The 22284-nt window shown below is 46.0% G+C and overlaps 1 protein-coding gene across 4 annotated transcripts in view; it reads left to right on the top strand.

The window, feature by feature from the left end:
- The first annotated feature begins 650 nt into the window (after positions 1 to 650).
- The window catches only part of LOC124038643 (protein phosphatase 1 regulatory subunit 21-like), a 47739-nt gene continuing 26105 nt past the window's right edge, over positions 651 to 22284 (top strand). Inside the window, exons 1-11 of one of the 4 annotated variants that reach the window (XM_046354728.1) lie at positions 651 to 944; positions 1072 to 1147; positions 2254 to 2322; positions 5259 to 5405; positions 7817 to 7975; positions 8455 to 8513; positions 9370 to 9464; positions 11337 to 11389; positions 11542 to 11691; positions 12181 to 12371; positions 12471 to 12607. In XM_046354728.1, the coding sequence (XP_046210684.1) occupies positions 1094 to 1147; positions 2254 to 2322; positions 5259 to 5405; positions 7817 to 7975; positions 8455 to 8513; positions 9370 to 9464; positions 11337 to 11389; positions 11542 to 11691; positions 12181 to 12371; positions 12471 to 12607 (1114 nt within the window). In that variant the 5' untranslated portion in view covers positions 651 to 944; positions 1072 to 1093. Of the gene's footprint in view, positions 945 to 1071; positions 1148 to 2253; positions 2323 to 5258; positions 5406 to 7816; positions 7976 to 8096; positions 8162 to 8208; positions 8259 to 8454; positions 8514 to 9369; positions 9465 to 11336; positions 11390 to 11541; positions 11692 to 12180; positions 12372 to 12470; positions 12608 to 22284 lie in introns of those variants that run through there. The other 3 variants (XM_046354729.1, XM_046354730.1, XM_046354731.1) reach the window with 3 other exon arrangements.

Consider the following 22284-nt stretch of genomic DNA (forward strand, 5'->3'; position numbering starts at 1 on the left):
CGAGAGAGAGAGAGAGAGAGAGAGAGAGAGAGAGAGAGAGAGAGAGAGAGAGAGAGAGTGTGTGAGTGTGTGAGTGTTTGTGTCTGTGTGTGCACGTGCCTGTGTGTGTGCGTGTGTGTGCGAGAGAGCGTCTCTCTATGTGTCCGTGTGTGTGTGTGTGTGTGTGAGAGAGAGAGAGAGAGAGAGAGAGAGAGAGAGAGAGAGAGAGAGAGAGAGAGAGAGAGAGAGAGAGAGAGAGAGATCATGTTCATTATCTATTTCACTTGTAAACATATATTTCCCATGCTAATAAAGCCTCTTCAATTGAATTGAATTGAGAGATGATGGGAGTTTTTATGACAGCTTCATGCATTCCAGAATTAACATCTGTTAATAGAAACTGGGCGATAGAGGATTATTAAAATCTATCAACAAATGGGATTTTATTTTTTTTAAACACTGCAGGGATTTCAAACGACAACGCATGTCTCCAAAAGAGAAAGCATGGGACAACAGAACTTGCCACCTGCACACATAAACATATAGCTAGTTTTAAAAACGTGATTAATTTAACAAATCGCATAGTGGTATGAAAGGTCAAAGCTGACATAAAAAGGGTCTTGTAGGTGTAACCGCTAGAGGTCAGCGTTACCCAATGAATTTCCCCCCCAATTTTTGAACTTTGAACTTGGGAGGAGTCGCTAGCCTCGGCGGTGTTTGACAGGTTTGCGGATAGGCAAAGAATGAGCATTTACAAGGATTTGGACTTCATTTCAGGGAGGGCGAAGGCTGTCAGTCATCATGGCCACTTCGAAAGCCTATTTTAGTGAGCGAGCCCTTCGTGATGAACCTGCAATAGGTGCTTTTCTGAGACGATTTGCTGGCGAGGTGGCTAACGTTAGCTAGCCTAATAACATCCGGCTTTACCTTTCAATAAGATGATTAACGGTAGATTAATGATTAAGGTAGCTAGCCAACCTTTCCTACACGATACTGTTTTTCAGTCACAGGCACCAACTGTCATTTAACGTTAGACTAATAACGTTATTCATCTAGCGTACTGTATACGTACTGTATTGTTTTTCTATCTAGCGCTATCTATTTTTCCAAAGCAATGGCTGCAGACCTGCAATCCAAATACACCAAATTGGCCCAGGAGTATTCTAAGGTAAGTGGCATCTTGTTGATTTTATCTTTAGCCAAAGTTCTTGGCTATTTAATCTGATTGCGGAATCATTCTCGGTAACTAACGTTGGTTTGGTTCAATATGTAACGTTCATGGATTGGTGGTCCTTCTGTAGCTCAGTTGGTAGAGCATGGCGTTTGTAACGCCAGGGTAGTGGGTTCGATCCCCGGGACCACCCATACGTAGAATGTATGCACACATGACTGTAAGTCGCTTTGGATAAAAGCGTCTGCTAAATGGCATATATTAAGGTAGTTAACGTTTGGTACTCTACTCATTGACAGACAGGAAGTGAATCCTGAACAGAAGCGACCCTAAACGATTGATTCTCAATCTTTTTCGGTTAGTGTACCACAAACTGCACAGAAGTAACGTTACCCCGTTGTGCGTTTTACCAGTGAGTCTTTTCTAGTATCCCCGGTGGATAGGCCAAGTACCCAAAGGGGTCCTAGTACCCCTGGTTGGGAACCACTACTCTTGAACACAATGTTATACTTGGCTATGTTACACGGCCTGAGTAAAACATGGCCAGCCATTTAATGTAAACTCCTTCGTGTTACCCTAACCATAGAAAATGGATTGGTAGCCATGTCAGTAGTACCCATCCTAAAACCCTTTGTAGACATTTATTACAATAAATGTCTGTTAACTTGTGACTAGATTTGGTTAATATAAAACCATCCTCGTGACTCACACTTTGTCAGCTGACAGGCAGTGGAGGAAATGCATGGTGCTTCCTTTCTGGCTGTTGTGAAATGACACACCCCCCTCCTCAGGCCCATATCCGGTTATTTGGAAGAAGCGCTGACATTGCATGTTCCCATATGTGGTGTGTAGTTGCCCAATAATTAGTGACATTTATTCACCCAACCTTAGAACATGTATGCGGCGTTCTATTGTTAAATCATGAAATATTGATGAAATCTCACACAAAATCCATAAAATAGCTATGTTGCTTTGCTTTGACGCTGAAGGCCTGTACTGTCAAATTGGCCATTTTGGTCTTTAGAGCTTGTCTGTGTGAACTTTTGGACATTTGTGTGTTGTAGTAGACCTACATCTGTGTCTGTACTCTCATGTCTCCATAGCTCCGGGCCCAGAACCAAGTCTTGAAGAAGGGCGTGGTAGATGAGCAGGCTAGCTCCACCTCTCTGAAGGTACACAACCATTCAGAGCCCACTGGAATAGTTTTGCTCATCTCTCCCTTTCCCCTCAGAAATCCTGGTTAAAGGGTTTCTGAAACGAGGGGGAAATAAGCTGGAATGGGACACTCCAACAATGATTTCAATAACAAAAAACAGGGAATTTAGATTGACTTGAAAGGCCGTGTATGCATTCAGTAGGGCTGTGGCACTCATGTTGTCAGCCAGTTATTGTCATGCAAATGACTGCTGGTCTCACGCAAATTAGCATGTTTAGCATCGCCAGACCCCCACCATACACGCTGCTGATGCGCCTTTTTCAACATCTACATTTTAAAAAGTATAATAAATCCATTTAATATACACCGTCACAATAAATCCATTATTTTAGTCAGGTCTAAGGAAATATTATGATATGAAGAAAATGTATTTTCTGGCCTACTGTATGTTCTCTGGCTGTGCGGCATGTCATAGGCTGTAGGCTTGTTCAGTTAGTAGAGAATATGTTTAAAAGTCTCATGCCATTATTTTATATTATAGGATTTTATTGTAAGAATAATATATACTGAACAAATATATAAACGTAACATGTTTAGGGCGGCAGCGTAGCCTAGTGGTTAGAGCGTTGGACTAGTAACCGGAAGGTTGCGAGTTCAAACCCCCGAGCTGATAAGGTACAAATCTGTCGTTCTGCCCCTGAACAGGCAGTTAACCCACTGTTCAGGGGCCGTCATTGAAAATAAGAATATGTTCTTAACTGACTTGCCTGGTTAAATAAAGGTAAATGTAAAAAAAAAAAAAGTGTTGGTCCCATTTTTCATAGGAACATTTTGTGCATAAATGTGTTTATATCCCTGTTAGTGAGCATTTCTCCTTTGTTAAAATAGTCCATCCACCTGACAGGTGTGGCATATCAATAAGCTTTTTAAACATGATCATTACATAAGTGCATCTGTGCTGGGCACAATAAAAGCACATTCTAAAATGTTCAGTGTTATCACAGAACATAATGACGCAGATGACTTTTGAATGAGTGTGCAGTTGGTATGCGGACTGCAGGAATTTCCAACAGCGCTGTTGCCAGAGAATTTAATGGGTAAGCTACTCCGGTTTTATAGGGGAGCAGCTGAGAAATACATGTAGAAGCAGCTGGGGTCTTCTTTTTAGTGGCAACCATCAACTCTGCTTTCACACAGGACTGTGTATAGAAATGTATGGGCTGATAAGGACACTTCACACAGGACTGCATATAGAAATGTATGGGCTGATAAGGACACTTCACACAGGACTGCATATAGAAATGTCTGGGCTGATAAGGACACTTCACACAGGACTGCATATAGAAATGTCTGGGCTGATAAGGACACTTCACACAGGACTGCATATAGAAATGTCTGGGCTGATAAGGACACTTCACACAGGACTACATATAGAAATGTATGGGCTGATAAGGACACTTCACACAGGACTGCATATAGAAATGTCTGGGCTGATAAGGACACTTCACACAGGACTGCGTATAGAAATGTCTGGGCTGATAAGGACACTTCACACAGGACTGCATATAGAAATGTCTGGGCTGATAAGGACACTTATTTCACTCCACGCATCCACCACTGTTTGAGGAGCATACAGGCTCTCGCTGTGCGACAGGTGATATTCTGCCCAAACTCTGTATGCCAGGGGCTCTTCAACCATGTTCCCGTATTTACCCAATACTTGATTTGGGAAACCAAGTGAAATGTTTTTGGGATCATGGATAGTAAGATGTTTTGACAACGAAACCCATCTCTGCACGCTTGAGAAAGGAATGAAGGAGAAGGAAACACAGTGGTGAGATATTCTGTGTCTAAAGGTAATGTGTCAGATTATTAATTATGAAAATATAAAAATGCCTTATTACTAGGCTATTCAAAAGGTAACCAGTCCATCCAGTATGCATAATAATACAGTCCACACTCAAAGGGGATGACTAGAATAAGTTTCATTTGAGTAGGGGCCAGACCAATCATGTACCAAAGATGACATAAATAAATAAATACAGTTTTTTTTCTGCTGTGTGTAATATGCAGTAGGCTATAATACATTGTATTGTTACATTTTTAAATGATTTATGTTGGGCTTCTCATATAGGCCTATGCGTATAGCTTTTCTAAATGCAACGTCTTAAATGCTTTGAATTAATCATCACCTAGGCAGGGTAGCCTAGTGGTTAGAGAGGTACAAATCTGTCGTTCTCCCCCTGAACAGGCAGTTAACCCACTGTTCCCAGGCCGTCATTGAAAATAAGAATTTGTTCTTAACTGACTTGCCTAGTTAAATATAGTAAAAAAAATAAAATGCTGTCCATTGTGTTTGGCTCTGAAACATCTACAACGAGCATTGCATTTATTTTGGGTTACAGACATATAGAACAAAATGTACAATGTGGACCCAGAGGATATCACTTGAAAGTATTAATTCAAACTCTTGTTTCCAAAGTGGTCCTTGATGGTAAAAACAACTTTCACTATGTTTTCAATCTGTGGAACTTCTTTCTTCAAATTGATCACAGTAAAGTAAAACATGTACCCTAACAGTGTGTTTTAAAAGCATGGCACTGTTTTGATGATGTGTTTGAGGAGATTTTCCATTTGACTTGTTCTCAACTGGCCTACTTGGTTCAATAAAGGTGGGGGGAAAATGTATCAGTGGTTAGAGGAACGATAGAGCCCTGAGCACCAGGTCATTAGCGACCTGATGGTAGTTAGCAGGTTTGGTACTACTAATGCATGATACTACTAGTGCATAGAGGAGATTAGTGACTCAATGGTCACATGGAATATGACTGAGGTCATGACACGATTGCCGGTGTGGCGATAATACGATCACTGCAACAGCCCTAGCGTTCAGTCAATGGCATTGTATGTGTTGAGCCCTCACTGAGCGTCTTCTCCACCCATATACTACAGGAGCAGATGAAGCAGCGAGAGCAGAGCCTGAGGAAGGTGGAGCAGGAGATGGACAGTCTCTCCTTCAGGAACCAGCAGCTGGCTAAGAGAGTAGAGCTGCTGCAGGAGGAACTGGCTACCAGCCAAGCCAAGGGCCAGAAGAGCAAGGTAGAGACACACTGGTCCTCTTGCTCTGTTGTCAAGGCAAGAAGAGCAAGGTAGAGACACACTGGTCCTCTTGCTCTGTTGTCAAGGCAAGAAGAGCAAGGTAGAGACACACTGGTCCTCTTGCTCTGTTGTCAAGGCAAGAAGAGCAAGGTAGAGACACACTGGTCCTCTTGCTCCGTTGTTAAGGCAAGAAGAGCAAGGTAGAGACACACTGGTCCTCTTGCTCTGTTGTCAAGGCAAGAAGAGCAAGGTAGAGACACACTGGTCCTCTTGCTCCGTTGTCAAGGCAAGAAGAGCAAGGTAGAGACACACTGGTCCTCTTGCTCTGTTGTCAAGGCAAGAAGAGCAAGGTAGAGACACACTGGTCCTCTTGCTCCGTTGTCAAGGCAAGAAGAGCAAGGTAGAGACACACTGGTCCTCTTGCTCTGTTGTCAAGGCAAGAAGAGCAAGGTAGAGACACACTGGTCCTCTTGCTCTGTTGTCAAGGCAAGAAGAGCAAGGTAGAGACACACTGGTCCTCTTGCTCTGTTGTCAAGGCAAGAAGAGCAAGGTAGAGACACACTGGTCCTCTTGCTCTGTTGTCAAGGCAAGAAGAGCAAGGTAGAGACACACTGGTCCTCTTGCACCGTTGTCAAGGCAAGAAGAGCAAGGTAGAGACACACTGGTCCTCTTGCTCCGTTGTCAAGGCAAGAAGAGCAAGGTAGAGACACACTGGTCCTCTTGCTCCGTTGTCAAGGCAAGAAGAGCAAGGTAGAGACACACTGGTCCTCTTGCTCCGTTGTCAAGGCAAGAAGAGCAAGGTAGAGACACACTGGTCCTCTTGCTCCGTTGTCAAGGCAAGAAGAGCAAGGTAGAGACACACTGGTCCTCTTGCTCCGTTGTTAAGGCAAGAAGAGCAAGGTAGAGACACACTGGTCCTCTTGCTCCGTTGTCAAGGCAAGAAGAGCAAGGTAGAGACACACTGGTCCTCTTGCTCTGTTGTCAAGGCAAGAAGAGCAAGGTAGAGACACACTGGTCCTCTTGCTCCGTTGTCAAGGCAAGAAGAGCAAGGTAGAGACACACTGGTCCTCTTGCTCCGTTGTCAAGGCAAGAAGAGCAAGGTAGAGACACACTGGTCCTCTTGCTCCGTTGTTAAGGCAAGAAGAGCAAGGTAGAGACACACTGGTCCTCTTGCTCCGTTGTTAAGGCAAGGCAAGAAGAGCAACTGGTCCTCTTGCTCCGTTGTTAGAAGAAGAGCAAGGTAGAGACACTGGTCCTCTTGCTCCGTTGTTAAGGCAAGAAGAGCAAGGTAGAGACACACTGGTCCTCTTGCTCCGTTGTTAAGGCAAGAAGAGCAAGGTAGAGACACACTGGTCCTCTTGCTCCGTTGTTAAGGCAAGAAGAGCAAGGTAGAGACACACTGGTCCTCTTGCTCCGTTGTCAAGGCAAGAAGAGCAAGGTAGAGACACACTGGTCCTCTTGCTCTGTTGTCAAGGCAAGAAGAGCAAGGTAGAGACACACTGGTCCTCTTGCTCTGTTGTCAAGGCAAGAAGAGCAAGGTAGAGACACACTGGTCCTCTTGCTCCGTTGTTAAGGCAAGAAGAGCAAGGTAGAGACACACTGGTCCTCTTGCTCCGTTGTTAAGGCAAGAAGAGCAAGGTAGAGACACACTGGTCCTCTTGCTCCGTTGTTAAGGCAAGAAGAGCAAGGTAGAGACACACTGGTCCTCTTGCTCTTGTTAAGGCAAGAAGAGCAAGGTAGAGACACACTGGTCCTCTTGCTCTGTTATTAGGCAAGAAGAGCAAGGTAGAGACACACTGGTCCTCTTGCTCTGTTGTCAAGGCAAGAAGAGCAAGGTAGAGACACACTGGTCCTCTTGCTCCGTTGTTAAGGCAAGAAGAGCAAGGTGAGACACTGGTCCTCTTGCTCCGTTGTCAAGGCAAGAAGAGCAAGGTAGAGACACTGGTCCTCTTGCTCCGTTGTTAAGGCAAGAAGAGCAAGGTAGAGACACACTGGTCCTCTTGCTCCGTTGTTAAGGCAAGAAGAGCAAGGTAGAGACACTGGTCCTCTTGCTCCGTTGTTAAGGCAAGAAGAGCAAGGTAGAGACACACTGGTCCTCTTGCTCCGTTGTTAAGGCAAGAAGAGCAAGGTAGAGACACACTGGTCCTCTTGCTCTGTTGTCAAGGCATGGCGCTAGCAGCGGCAGGATAGTGGGTTTGATTCCCAGGATCACCCATAGGTAAAAAGTTTGCACACATGACTAAGTTTCTTTGGATAAAGGCGCCTGTTAAAATGGCAAATATTAGACAAGGAATAGGGTACACCCCACAATCAGACATGTCATTTGAGATGCAAAGTTCATTTGTCGATCAGTGATTCTCATCAGTTCGACTGCAATGTAGTGAATCTCAAAGGTACTTTCTCTCCACCAGAACAAAGAGGACTCCCCCTCCCAGCAGGGCTTGCAGCTGAAGGTCCAGTTGGAGGAGCTGGAGAGAGACCACGAACAGCACCAGGCCATAGTGGACGGACTCACCTCCAAATACATGGACACTATAGAGAGACTGCAGAGTGCCCAGGCTAGACTAGAGGTGAGAGGGTGGGGAGAGTAGTGGACGGACTCACCTCCAAATACATGGACACTATAGAGAGACTGCAGAGTGCCCAGGCTAGACTAGAGGTGAGAGGGAGGGGAGGTGGGGAGAGTAGTGGACGGACTCACCTCCAAATACATGGACACTATAGAGAGACTGCAGAGTGCCCAGGCTAGACTAGAGGTGAGAGGGAGGGGAGGTGGGGAGAGTAGTGGACGGACTCGCCTCCAAATACATGGACACTATAGAGAGACTGCAGAGTGCCCAGGCTAGACTAGAGGTGAGAGGGAGGGGAGGTGGGGAGAGTAGTGGACGGACTCACCTCCAAATACGTGGACACTATAGAGAGACTGCAGAGTGCCCAGGCTAGACTAGAGGTGAGGGAGGGGGAATAATTGAAGGAGGAAGAGAGGGGCTAAACTCATGAATGTGTTATTGATGATGTAATACATGATGCCATTTGCTGTGTCCTACAGGTGAAATCCCAGACTCTGGAGAGGGAATCTAATGAGTGCAGAGTTCAGACAGAGGAATGGTAAAAACCTTATTATATTTCTATAGCAGAGGACTTAAAATGAAGCAATAATGAGGGTTAGAATAATGCATATGTGGGTTGTTGTGAATGGGGTCGCATTTAGTATGGTCACTGAGCGGTCGTTGACTATTTCTCCTTCCCTCTGCTCTCCCCTCCCTCCATCCTCTTCTCTCTCAATTCAATGTCAATTTAAGGGCTTTATTGGCATGGAGAATGTATGTTAACTTTGCCAAAGCTAGGGAAGCCGATAATATACCAAAGTTAAATAAATCACAAAAATGAACAGTAAACATTACACTCACAGAAGTTTCAAAAGAATATACATTACAGACGTCATATTGAGTATATATACAGTATTGTAACGATGTGCAAATAGTAAAAAAAGGGAAAATAAACAAATATGGGTTGTATTTACAATGGTGTTCTTCACTGGTAAATATTGGAGTTTATCAAAATTGGGATTGTTTTCAAATTCTTTGGATCTGTGTAATCCTGGGGAAGTATGTCTCTCTAATATGTTCATACATAGGGCAGGAGGTCAGGAAGTGCAGCTCAGTGTCCTCCTCATTTTGTGGGCAGTGTGAACATAGCCTGTCTTCTCTTGAGAGCCATGTCTGCCTACTGTGGCCTTTCTCAATAGCAAGATATGCTCACTGAGTCTTACATAATCAAAGCTTTCCTTAAGTTTGGGTCAGTCACAGTGGTCAGGTATTCTGCCACTGTGTACTCTCTGTTTAGGGCCAAATAGCATTCTAGTTTGCTCTGTTTTTTTTGTTAATTCCTCCCTATGTGTCAAATAATTATTTGACTTCACATGATTTGGTTGGGTCTAATTGTGTTGCTGTCCTCTCTCTAGTCAGCAGCAGTTGAGGAAGTGTCAGTCAGAGCTCAACAGACAGGTGAAACAGAGCAGTTGTGTCATCCAGGAGAAAGTGCCCTTCAACGACACCAGTGAGTACTAGGTCACTATGCAACAAACACCGACCCCGGATAGTGTTCATTAGGAACCAAGCGGAAGACAACAGACTGAAACAGTGAGGGACTACCTGGATGGGTCCAATAAGAACTACTCATTTGTTGTTTTCTGTTGCGGTGTGTGATCTAATGAACACAACTGTGAAACATCACTGATTGTGAATTATTTGAGAGCACATGTACATGTATATACTACTAATGTTAGTGAATTACATATTTTGGTGAATAATGCCATATTACACTTAAAGACATGCTCTGGAACGTTGGCGACTAAGTATTTTTTTTTTAAACCTCCCGCTTTGAGCTGGATTTGTCAATGTGTAGTTCATACATGTGTAATCTATACTGAACAAAAAATATAGACGCTACATGCACCAATTAAAACAGTTCTACTGAGTTAGAGTTGATATAAGGAACTCAGTTCATTGAAATAAATAAATTAGGCTCCAATCTTTGGATTTCACATGACTGGGTGAGGGTTCAGCAATGGTTGGGCCTGGGAGGGCATAAGCCTACCCACTGGGGGAGTATGGCACAGCCAATTAGAATGAGTTTTTCCCCACAAGGGTTTTATTACAGACCGAAATACTACTCAGTTTCATCAGCTGTCTGGGTGGCTAGTCTCAGATGATCCTGCTGGTGAAGAAGCCGGATGCGGAGGTCTTGGGCTGGCGTGGTTACACGTGGTCTGCAGTTGTGAGGGCCTGGTTGGACGTACTGCCAAATTCTCTAAAACGACCGTGGAGCCGGCTTATGGTAGAGAATTGAACATTAAATTCTTTGGCAACAGCTCTGGTGGACATTCCTGCTGTCAGCATGCCAATTGCACGCTTCCTCAACTTAAGACATTTGTTGTTTATATGACAACTGCACATTTTACAGTGTTGTCCCCAGCACAAGGTGCACCTTTGTAATTATCTTGATATGCTACACCTGTCATGTGGATGGATTATCTTGGCAAAGGTGAAATGCTCACAAACAGAATTTGTGATAAGCCTTCTGTGCGTATGGACAATTTCTGGAATCTTTAATTTAAGCTCATGAAACATGGGTTAACACTTTACATGTTGCGTTTATATTTTTGTTCAGTATCTGAGCAGAATTACTGTCTAACCTCAGTTAACCATTAAATCCCTAGTTTGAAAGTGACTGTTAACTGGAAGATGTGCCGTGTCATTTTCCCGACGTGGACTAGCCCCCTAGCAATTAGATTTCTAGCCAATGAGCTTCAGCCCTTCGCCATTTTGAGTGACAGCCAGCAAGATGCACACACAGCAGAGAGAGAACGATGACGTGGTGCATATCTGTTCATGTGACGAAGTACACCATTTTCTGGGACCATTTTTGTCTCGTGACCACTACTTCCAGAACTAAAAAGTATACAAAAGTACTGGAGAATCTCTTTAACATCTATCTCACTGATGCTGTAGGAAGAGGCACACTGAAGCACTGGAGAATCTCTTTAACATCTATCTCACTGATGCTGTAGGAAGAGGCACACTGAAGCACTGGAGAATCTCTTTAACATCTATCTCACTGATGCTGTAGGAAGAGGCACACTGAAGCACTGGAGAATCTCTTTAACATCTATCTCACTGATGCTGTAGGAAGAGGCACACTGAAGCACTGTCTAAAGTCCAACGCTAGAGCCCTGTTCTCCTCTCTGCTCAGTGTCCTGGTTAGATAGATGACTTACTTAGTCCTTATAAAAATGCTATATGAAGTACAGCGCGATGACATGCCGTCATTCGGTGCATTAAACTGCTTTAAGCCAGTTAGTAAGTAAATCATTTCAACTTTTTTGTCACCCTGAAATCTCTCCTTTAAACCCCCCCCCTTTTTCTCCAGAATTCAGTGACTACAACAGCCTCAATGTTCCACCACACAACAAAAGACACCAGGTGAGAGGAAGCCCTATAGTAATATCCAGTATTTTTCAATTATGTCCTTGAATTTTATAGAACAGATGGTTCTCAAACCTCCATTGTCAGCGTGAATATGTGGTCCAGTGTTTTGTTAGTAATCTTCTCTCGCTCCCTGTCCTTTCCTCCAGTTGAAGGCCCGAGATGTGGCAGGTCAGGCCTTAGGCTTCGTCCAGGACATGGTGGTGGCTCTGTTAAACTTCCACTCCTACACAGAGCAGAGGGTGCACATCTACCCCCTGGATTCCTCTATCGAACCCATCTCACCACTCAACCAAAAGGTGAGGACACACACAATGTCTTCACCTCGACATCCTTTAAATGGACCAACAGCAATTAGTACATCCATTTTTGGACTTGTAAATTAATAATCTATACCTATTGGTTCTTGCTTAGTTCAACTGTTGTACCCCTTGAGAACCCAGAGTATAAGCTTGTTTACTCAAATGTTTGCAAACAGTTAATGTTAACAAACACTATATAGCCTCAGAACATGATTAAAACTATAATGTTGATATCATGGATGCCCAGTCTTTGCATCTATAGCTCTGTCTACGAATTTGAGTTGTTACATTTCTCCAGCCCCTCTCTCAGCTTTTTTACCCAATTAGTGGTGGGGACAAAGCTTTATTGTTTTATACTGCTGATTTGCCGCTTTAAACATATTACATGTTAAAATGTTTAGTCCTTTAGCAGATGTTCTTATCCATAGTGACTTACAACAATATGTGCTTTCGTCTGAAGTACGTAAGATGTTCTCTTCTCCCCAGTTCTCCCAGTATCTACATGAGAATGCAGCCTATGTGCGCCCCCTGGAGGAAGGACTAGTGCAACTACACCAGAGCATCACAGAGGACACAGTAACAGTACTGGAGACTGTGGGGAAACTGAAGGACTTTGCTGATCATTTCACATCCTACACCCACTTTCTGCAGAAGATTCTACCATACCAGCTCAAAAGGTCTGTATTCTTTACATTATAGGTGTGTGTATGTGTGTATTTACATCTAACGGGGTGGGTGGGTATTTTCCTCCTCATCCTCCTCTATTCTCCCCCCAGTCTGGAGGAAGAGTGCAGGGCTCCTTTGTGTACCTCCTCTCTCATCTCTAAGAACCAGGAGCTGCAGAGTGGCATGAAGAGAATCACGTCAGTGTTCGACAAACTACACAGCTACATCATCCTACTGGCCTTACCTAGTGAGTTGTATCATCCTACTGGCCTTACCTAGTGAGTTGTATCATCCTACTGGCCTTACCTAGTGAGTTGTATCATCCTACTGGCCTTACCTAGGGAGTTGTATCATCCTACTGGCCTTAGCTAGGGAGTTGTATCATCCTACTGGCCTTAGCTAGGGAGTCGTATCATCCTACTGGCCTTAGCTAGGGAGTCGTATCATCCTACTGGCCTTAGCTAGGGAGTTGTATCATCCTACTGGCCTTAGCTAGGGAGTCGTATCATCCTACTGGCCTTAGCTAGGGAGTCGTATCATCCTACTGGCCTTAGCTAGGGAGTTGTATCATCCTACTGGCCTTAGCTAGGGAGTTGTATCATCCTACTGGCCTTAGCTAGGGAGTTGTATCATCCTACTGGCCTTAGCTAGGGAGTTGTATCATCCTACTGGCCTTAGCTAGGGAGTTGTATCATCCTACTGGCCTTAGCTAGGGAGTTGTATCATCCTACTGGCCTTAGCTAGGGAGTTGTATCATCCTACTGGCCTTAGCTAGGGAGTTGTATCATCCTACTGGCCTTAGCTAGGGAGTTGTATCATCCTACTGGCCTTAGCTAGGGAGTTGTATCATCCTACTGGCCTTAGCTAGGGAGTTGTATCATCCTACTGGCCTTAGCTAGGGAGTTGTATCATCCTACTGGCCTTAGCTAGGGAGTTGTATCATCCTACTGGCCTTAGCTAGGGAGTTGTGGCCCCACTGGCCTTAGCTAGGGAGTTGTGGCCCCACTGGCCTTAGCTAGGGAGTTGTGGCCCCACTGGCCTTAGCTAGGGAGTTGTGGCCCCACTGGCCTTAGCTAAGGAGTTGTGGCCCCACTGGCCTTAGCTAAGGAGTTGTGGCCCCACTGGCCTTAGCTAGGGAGTTGTGGCCCCACTGGCCTTAGCTAGGGAGTTGTGGCCCCACTGGCCTTAGCTAAGGAGTTGTGGCCCCACTGGCCTTAGCTAGGGAGTTGTGGCCCCACTGGCCTTAGCTAGGGAGTTGTGGCCCCACTGGCCTTAGCTAGGGAGTTGTGGCCCCACTGGCCTTAGCTAGGGAGTTGTGGCCCCACTGGCCTTAGCTAGGGAGTTGTGGCCCCACTGGCCTTAGCTAGGTTGTGGCCCCAGTTTGTGGCCCCACTGGCCTTAGCTAGGGAGTTGTGGCCCCACTGGCCTTAGCTAGGGAGTTGTGGCCCCACTGGCCTTAGCTAGGGAGTTGTGGCCCCACTGGCCTTAGCTAGGGAGTTGTGGCCCCACTGGCCTTAGCTAGGGAGTCGTATCATCCCACTGGCCCTAGCTAGGGAGTCGTATCATGCCACTGGCCCTAGCTAGGGAGTCGTATCATGCCACTGGCCCTAGCTAGGGAGTCGTATCATGCCACTGGCCCTAGCTAGGGAGTCGTATCATGCCACTGGCCCTAGCTAGGGAGTCGTATCATGTATCACTGGCCCTAGCTAGGGAGTCGTATCATGTATCACTGGCCCTAGCTAGGGAGTCGTATCATGTATCACTGGCCCTAGCTAGGGAGTCGTATCATCCCACTGGCCCTAGCTAGGGAGTCGTATCATCCCACTGGCCCTAGCTGGCCATCCCACTGGCCCTAGCTAGGAGTCGTATCTGATGAGTCGTATCTGATACGACTCCCTAGCTAAGGCCAGTGGGATGATACGACTCCCTAGCTAGGGCCAGTGGGATGATACGACTCCCTAGCTAGGGCCAGTGGGATGATACGACTCCCTAGCTAGGGCCAGTGGGATGATACGACTCCCTAGCTAGGGCCAGTGGGATGATACGACTCCCTAGCTAGGGCCAGTGGGATGATACGACCGACTCCCTAGCTAGGGCCAGTGGGATGATACGACTAGCTAGGGCCAGTGGGATGATACGACTCCCTTGGGCCAGTGGGATGATACCCCCCTAGCTGTGGGATGATACTAGCTAAGGCCAGGGAGTTGTATCATCCCACTGGCCCTAGCTAGGAGTTGTATCATCCCACTGGCCCTAGCTAGGGAGTCGTATCATCCCACTGGCCCTAGCTAGGGAGTCGTATCATCCCACTGGCCCTAGCTAGGAGTCTTATCATCCCACTGGCCCTAGCTAGGAGTCTCTGATGAGTCGTATCTGATACGACTCCCTAGCTAAGGCCAGTGGGATGATACGCCCTAGCTAGGGCCAGTGGGATGATACGAGCAGGGCCAGTGGGATAGCTAGGGCCAGTGGGATGATACTGGATGATACGCCCCCAGCTAGGGCCAGTGGGAGATACGACTCCCTAGCTAGGGCCAGTGGGATGACACTCCCAGCTAGGGCCAGTGGGATGATTGTCTCCTGCTGGCCAGTGGGATGATACGACTCCTCTAGGGTGGGAGTCGACTCCCTAGCTCGACTCCTAGCTAGGGCCAGTGGATGATACGACCCTAGCTAAGGCCAGGAGTTGTATCATCCCACTGGCCCTAGCTAGGGAGTTGTATCATCCCACTGGCCCTAGCTAGGGAGTTGTATCATCCCACTGGCCCTAGCTAGAGAGTTGTATCATCCCACTGGCCCTAGCTAGGGAGTCGTATCATCCCACTGGCCCTAGCTAGGGAGTCGTATCATGTATCACTGGCCCTAGCTAGGGAGTCGTATCATGTATCACTGGCCCTAGCTAGGGAGTCGTATCATCCCACTGGCCCTAGCTAGGGAGTCGTATCATCCCACTGGCCCTAGCTAGGGAGTTGTATCATGCCACTGGCCCTAGCTAGGGAGTTGTATCATGCCACTGGCCCTAGCTAGGGAGTTGTATCATCCCACTGGCCCTAGCTAGGGAGTTACAGTGCCTTCAGAAAGGATTCACACCCCTTGACTTATTCCACATTTTGTTGTGTTACAGACTGAATTTCAAATGGTTTCAATTTAGATTTCTTGTCACTGTCCTACACACAATACCCCATAATGTCAAAGTGGAAATATGTTTTTAAACAGTTTTATAAATGAATTAAAAATGAAAAGCTGAAATGTCTTGAGTCAATAAGTATTCAAGCCCTTTGTTATGGCAAGTCTAAATAAGTTCAGGAGTAAATGTTTACTTAACAAATCAAGTAATACGTTGCATTGACTCCGTGTGCAATAATAGTTTAACATGATTTTTTTAATGACTATCTCATCTCTGTATCCCACACATACAATTATCTGTAAGGTCCCTCAGTCGAGCAGTGAATTTGTAACACCGATTCCACCACAAAGACTAGGTAGGTTTTCCAATGCCTCACAAAAAAGGGCACCTATTGGTAGATGGGTTAAAAATAAATAAAGAGTAGACATTGAATGTCCCTTTGTAATTAATTACACTTTAGATGGTGTATCAGTACACCCAGTCACAACAAGGATACAGGCATCCTTCATAACTCAGTTACCGGAGAGGAAGGAAACTGCTCAGGGATTTCACCATGAGGCCAATGGTGACTTTAAAACAGTTATGGCTGTGATAGGAGAAAACTGAGGATGTGTCAACATTGTAGTTACTCCACAATACCAACCTTATTGACAGAGTGAAAAGAAGGAAGCCTGTAGAGAATAAACATATTTCAAAACATGCATCCTGTTTGTAATATGGCACTAACATAATACTGCAGAAAATGTGACCATGTTATGGGTATGCTTGTAATCATTAACAGCTGGGGTGTTTTTCAGGATAAAAAGAAACTGAATGGACCTAAACACAGGCAAAATCCTAGAGGAAAACCTGATCCAAAACATGCTTCTGGTTTACAATGAGACACGAAAGTAAAACTGCAACAAAAAAAGTGGCAAAGAAATCTACTTATATTTGTTGCAAACCCAATACAACACGCTACTGAGTGCCACTACATATTTTCAAGCATGATGGTGGCTGCATAATGTTATTGGTATGCTTGTCATTTGCAAAGACTAGAGTTTATGATAGAAATTAACAGAGTAGAGCTAAGCACATGCAAAATCCTAGAGGAAAACCTGGTTCAGTCTGCTTTCCACCAGACACTGGGAGAGGAATTCACCTTTTACCAGGACAATAACATAAACACAAGGCCAAATCTACACTGGAGTTGCTTACCGAGTGTCCGAGTTAAAGTTGACTTAAATCTACTTGATAATCTTTTGCAAGAGCTGAAAATGGTTGTCTAGCAATAATGAACAATCAATTTGACAGAGCTTGAAGAATTTTGAAAAGAATAATGGGGAAAAAATGTTGCACAATTCAGGTGTGGAAAGCTCTTAGACTTACCCAGAAAGACTCGAGCTGTAATCGCTGCCAAAGGTGCCTGTACATAGTATTGACTCGGGGGTGAATACTCATGTAAATTAGGTCTTTCTGTATTTAATGTTCAATAAAGTTGCAAACATCTCTAAAAACATGTTTTCACTTTGTCATTATAGGGTATCGTGTGTAGATGGGTGAGGGGAGAACATTTTATTTAATACATTTTAAATTCAGGCTGTAACACAACAAAATTGTGTAATAAGTCAAGGGATATGAATACTTTTTGAAAGCACTGTATCTCAGCCCACTGGCTTAACCTAGGAAATGCTTTCAGAAAGTATTCAGACCAATACACTTCCACATTGTGTTACGTTACAGCCTTATTCTAAAATTTATTTTAGGCAAAGCGTCAATACAGGACTAAAATAAATGTAAAAAATCTCTACTCATACTACTCTGACACTCATCAGATGTGGCTTGCAAAATATCACAGACGACAAAGGGAAGCACAGCCGAGAGCAGCCCAGTGACATGAGCCTACTAGACAACCTAAATAACTTTATGATCGCTTCGAGGCAAATGACACTTAAACATGCATGATGAGAACATCAGCTGTTCCTGGATGACTGTGTAACCACGCTCTCCACAGCCGAAGTGAGTAAGGTCTTTAATCAGGTTAACATTCACAAGTCCACAGGGCCAGATGTATTACCAGGACGTGTACTCCGAGCATGTGCTCACATCTAGCCATGAAATGCTTTGAAAGGCTGGTCATGGCTCACATCGACACCATTATCCCAGAAACCCTAGACCCACTCCAATTTACATTCCGCACCAACAGATCCACAGATGCTGCAATCTCTTGCACTCCACACTGCCCTTTCCCACCTGGACAAAAGGAACACCTATGTGAGAATGCTATTAATTGACAACAGCTCAGCATTCAACACCATAGTTCCCTCAAAGCTTATCAATAAGTTAAGGACCCTGGGACTAAACACTTCCCTCTCCAACTGGATACAGGGCTTCCAGGCGGGCTGCCCCCCCAGGTGGTAAAGGTAGGTAACAACACGTCTGCCACACTGATCCTCAACACAGGGGCCCCTCTGGTGCATGCTCGGTCATCTTCCTTCCACTCATGACTGCATCACTCCAACACCATCATTAAGTTTGCTGATGACGACACAATGATAGGCCTGATCTCCAACAACGATGAGACAGCCTATAGGGCGGTCAGAGACCTGGCCATGTGGTGTTAGGACAACCACCTCCCCCTCAATGTGATCAAGACAAAGGAGATGATTGTGGACTACAGGAAAATAAGTACCGACTATGCCCCCATTCTCATCGACGGGGCTGTAGTGGAGCAGGTTGAGAGCTTCAAGTTCCTTGGTGTCCACATCACAAACAAACTAACATGGTCCAAGCACACCAAGACAGTCGTGAAGAGTGCACGACAAAACCTATTCCCCCTCAGGAGACTGAAAAGATTTGGCATGGGTCCTTTGATCCTCAAAAGGTTTTACAGCTGCACCATCGAGAACACTGGTTGCATCACTGCCTGGAATGGCAACTTCTCGGCTTCCGACCGCAAGGCACTACAGAGGGTAGTGCGTACGGCTCCGTACATCACCGGGGCCAAGCTTCCAGCCGTCCAGGACCTCTACCAGGCGGTGTCAGAGGAAGATCCCCGCACGGCAAGTGGTACCAGAACGCCAAGTTTTTGTCCAAGAGGCTTCTAAACAGCTTCTACCCCCAAGCCATTAGACTCTTGAACATCTAATCAAATGGCAATGCATTATCTTTGCATAGTCACTTTAATAACTCTACATGTACATATTACCTCAGTTGCCTCGACACCGGTGCCCCCGCACATTGACTCTGTACCGGTACCCCCTGTAAATAGCCCCGCTATTGTTATTTACTGCTGCTCTTTCATGATTTGTTATCGCTTACTTTTTGTTGTTGTATTTTCTTAACTGCATTGTTGGGTAAGGGCTTGTAAGTAAGCGTTTCACTAAGGTCTACACCTGTTGAATTCGGCGCACATGACAAATTACACTTGCTATGAGACTTGAAATTGAGCTCAGGTGCATCATGTTTCCATTGATCATCCTTGATGTTTCTACAACTTGAAGTCCACCTGTGGTAAATTCAATATATTGGACATGATTTAGAAAGGCACACACCTGTCTACGGTCCCAGAGTTGACAGTGCTTATTGTTGGGGTAGGTTCCTTGTTTCTTGTCAATCATTGGTTTATTGGTGAAATCAGCAGTCAGACAATATCTTTAAGTAAATCAATAAAACATTTAATGCAATTGCAGACATGTTGACAATGGAAACACCGCACATATGTTTCAGAGTAAGTTCTGCAACATAAAACAGGTCAAAGTTGCTTTAATATGCTTGCAGTCAACCCCGAGTGATGTAACTGCCTACGTCAACACCTACTCACGAGTCCAAGCCCATGCATATACAGTTGTACAAACTTGCAGGGGGAAAAAGTCCTGTGTTTTCTAAGGGCACAGCAGTAATCTTCCATTCCCGTGTGGCTTACAGTGTCTGACTTGCCTCTTATCTATTTGCACCCCTGCAGGGGTCTTTGTCTATGTATCTATTTTAGCCTCGAGGTGCTTTCTCAGACACCAATATCAGAGCAAAAGCCAAGCCATGGGGTTGAAGGGCTTGTCCATAGTGTTCTGAGACAGGATTGTGTTGAGGATACCAACATTTCTGCAGCATTGAAAGACCCCAAGAACACAGTGGCCTCCATCATTCTTAATGGAAGAAGTTTGAAACCACCAAGACTCTTCCTAGAGCTGGCCGTCCGGTTAAACTGCGCAATCGGGGGAGAAGGACCTTGGTCAGGGAGGTTACCAAGAACCCGATGGTCACTCTGACAGAGGTCTAGAAATGGAAGTACCTTCCACAAGGACAACCATCTCTGCAGCACTCCACCAATCAAGCCTTAATGGTAGAGTGGCCAGACTGAAGCCACTCCTCAGTAAAAGGTACATGACAGCCCACTTGGAGTTTGCCAGAAGGCACCTAAAGTCTCTCAGACCATGAGGAACAAGATTTTCTGGTTTAATGAAACCAATATTGAAGTCTTTGCCCTGAATGCCAAGCTTCACGGCTGCAGAAAACCTGGCACCATCCCTACGGTGAAGCGTTGTGGCAGCATCATGCTGTCGAATATTTTTCAGCAGCAGGGACTGAGAGACTAGTCAGGATTGAGGGAAGGATTAATGGAACAAGTACAGAGATCCTTGATGAAAACCTGCTCCAGAGGCCTCAGGCCCTCAGACTGGGGCGAAGGTCCACCATCCAACAGAACAATGACGCTAAGCATACAGCCAAGACAGCGTAGGAGTGGTTTCGGGACAAGTCTCTGAATGTCCTTGAGTGGCCGGACTTGAACCCGATCGAACATCTCTGGAGCGACCTGAAAATAGCTGTGCCGCAATGCTCCCCATCCAACCTGACATTACATTTACATTACATTTAAGTCATTTAGCAGACGCTCTTATCCAGAGCGACTTACAAATTGGTGCATTCACCTTATGACATCCAGTGGAACAACCACTTTACAATAGTGCATCTAAATATTTTAAGGGGGGTGAGAAGGATTACTTTATCCTATCCTAGGTATTCCTTAAAGAGGTGGGGTTTCAGGTGTCTCCGGAAGGTGGTGATTGACTCCGCTGTCCTGGCGTCGTGAGGGAGTTTGTTCCACCATTGGGGAGCCAGAGCAGCGAACAGTTTTGACTGAGCTGAGCGGGAACTGTACTTCCTCATTGGTAGGGAGGCGAGCAGGCCAGAGGTGGATGAACGCAGTGCCCTTATTTGGGTGTAGGGCCTGATCAGAGCCTGGAGGTACTGAGGTGCCGTTCCCCTCACAGCTCCGTAGGCAAGCACCATGGTCTTGTAGCGGATGCGAGCTTCAACTGGAAGCCAGTGGAGAGAGCGGAGGAGCGGGGTGACGTGAGAGAACTTGGGAAGGTTGAACACTAGACGGGCTGCGGCGTTCTGGATGAGTTGTAGGGGTTTAATGGCACAGGCAGGGAGCCCAGCCAACAGCGAGTTGCAGTAATCCAGACGGGAGATGACAAGTGCCTGGATTAGGACCTGCGCCGCTTCCTGTGTGAGGCAGGGTCGTACTCTGCGGATGTTGTAGAGCATGAACCTACAGGAACGGGCCACCGCCTTGATGTTAGTTGAGAACGACAGTTTGTTGTCCAGGATCACGCCAAGGTTCTTAGCGCTCTGGGAGGAGGACACAATGGAGTTGTCAACCGTGATGGCGAGATCATGGAACGGGCAGTCCTTCCCGGGAGGAAGAGCAGCTCCGTCTTGCCGAAGTTCAGCTTGAGGTGGTGATCCGTCATCCACACTGATATGTCTGCCAGACATGCAGAGATGCGATTCGCCACCTGGTCATCAGAAGGGGGAAAGGAGAAGATTAATTGTGTGTCGTCTGCATAGCAATGATAGGAGAGACCATGTGAGGTTATGACAGAGCCAAGTGACTTGGTGTATAGCGAGAATAGGAGAGGGCCTAGAACAGAGCCCTGGGGGACACCAGTGGTGAGAGCGCGTGGTGAGGAGACAGATTCTCGCCACGCCACCTGGTAGGAGCGACCTGTCAGGTAGGACGCAATCAAGCGTGGGCCGCGCCGGAGATGCCCAACTCGGAGAGGGTGGAGAGGAGGATCTGATGGTTCACAGTATCGAAGGCAGCCGATAGGTCTAGAAGGATGAGAGCAGAGGAGAGAGAGTTAGCTTTAGCGGTGCGAAGCGCCTCCGTGATACAGAGAAGAGCAGTCTCAGTTGAATGACTAGTCTTGAAACCTGACTGATTTGGATCAAGAAGGTCATTCTGAGAGAGATAGCGGGAGAGCTGACCAAGGACGGCACGTTCAAGAGTTTTGGAGAGAAAAGAAAGAAGGGATACTGGTCTGTAGTTGTTGACATCGGAGGGATCGAGTGTAGGTTTTTTCAGAAGGGGTGCAACTCTCGCTCTCTTGAAGACGGAAGGGACGTAGCCAGCGGTCAGGGATAAGTTGATGAGCGAGGTGAGGTAAGGGAGAAGGTCTCCGGAAATGGTCTGGAGAAGAGAGGAGGGGATAGGGTCGAGCGGGCAGGTTGTTGGGCGGCCGGCCGTCACAAGACGCGAGATTTCATCTGGAGAGAGAGGGGAGAAAGAGGTCAGAGCACAGGGTAGGGCAGTGTGAGCAGAACCAGCGGTGTTGTTTGACTTAGCAAACGAGGATCGGATGTCGTCGATCTTCTTTTCAAAATGGTTGACGAAGTCATCTGCAGAGAGGGAGGAGGGGGGAGGGGGAGGAGGATTCAGGAGGGAGGAGAATGTGGCAAAGAGCTTCCTAGGGTTAGAGGCAGATGCTTGGAATTTAGAGTGGTAGAAAGTGGCTTTAGCAGCAGAGACAGAG

This window comes from Oncorhynchus gorbuscha, linkage group LG06, assembly GCF_021184085.1.
Source record: "Oncorhynchus gorbuscha isolate QuinsamMale2020 ecotype Even-year linkage group LG06, OgorEven_v1.0, whole genome shotgun sequence".
In the NCBI taxonomy this organism is placed as follows: domain Eukaryota; kingdom Metazoa; phylum Chordata; class Actinopteri; order Salmoniformes; family Salmonidae; genus Oncorhynchus; species Oncorhynchus gorbuscha.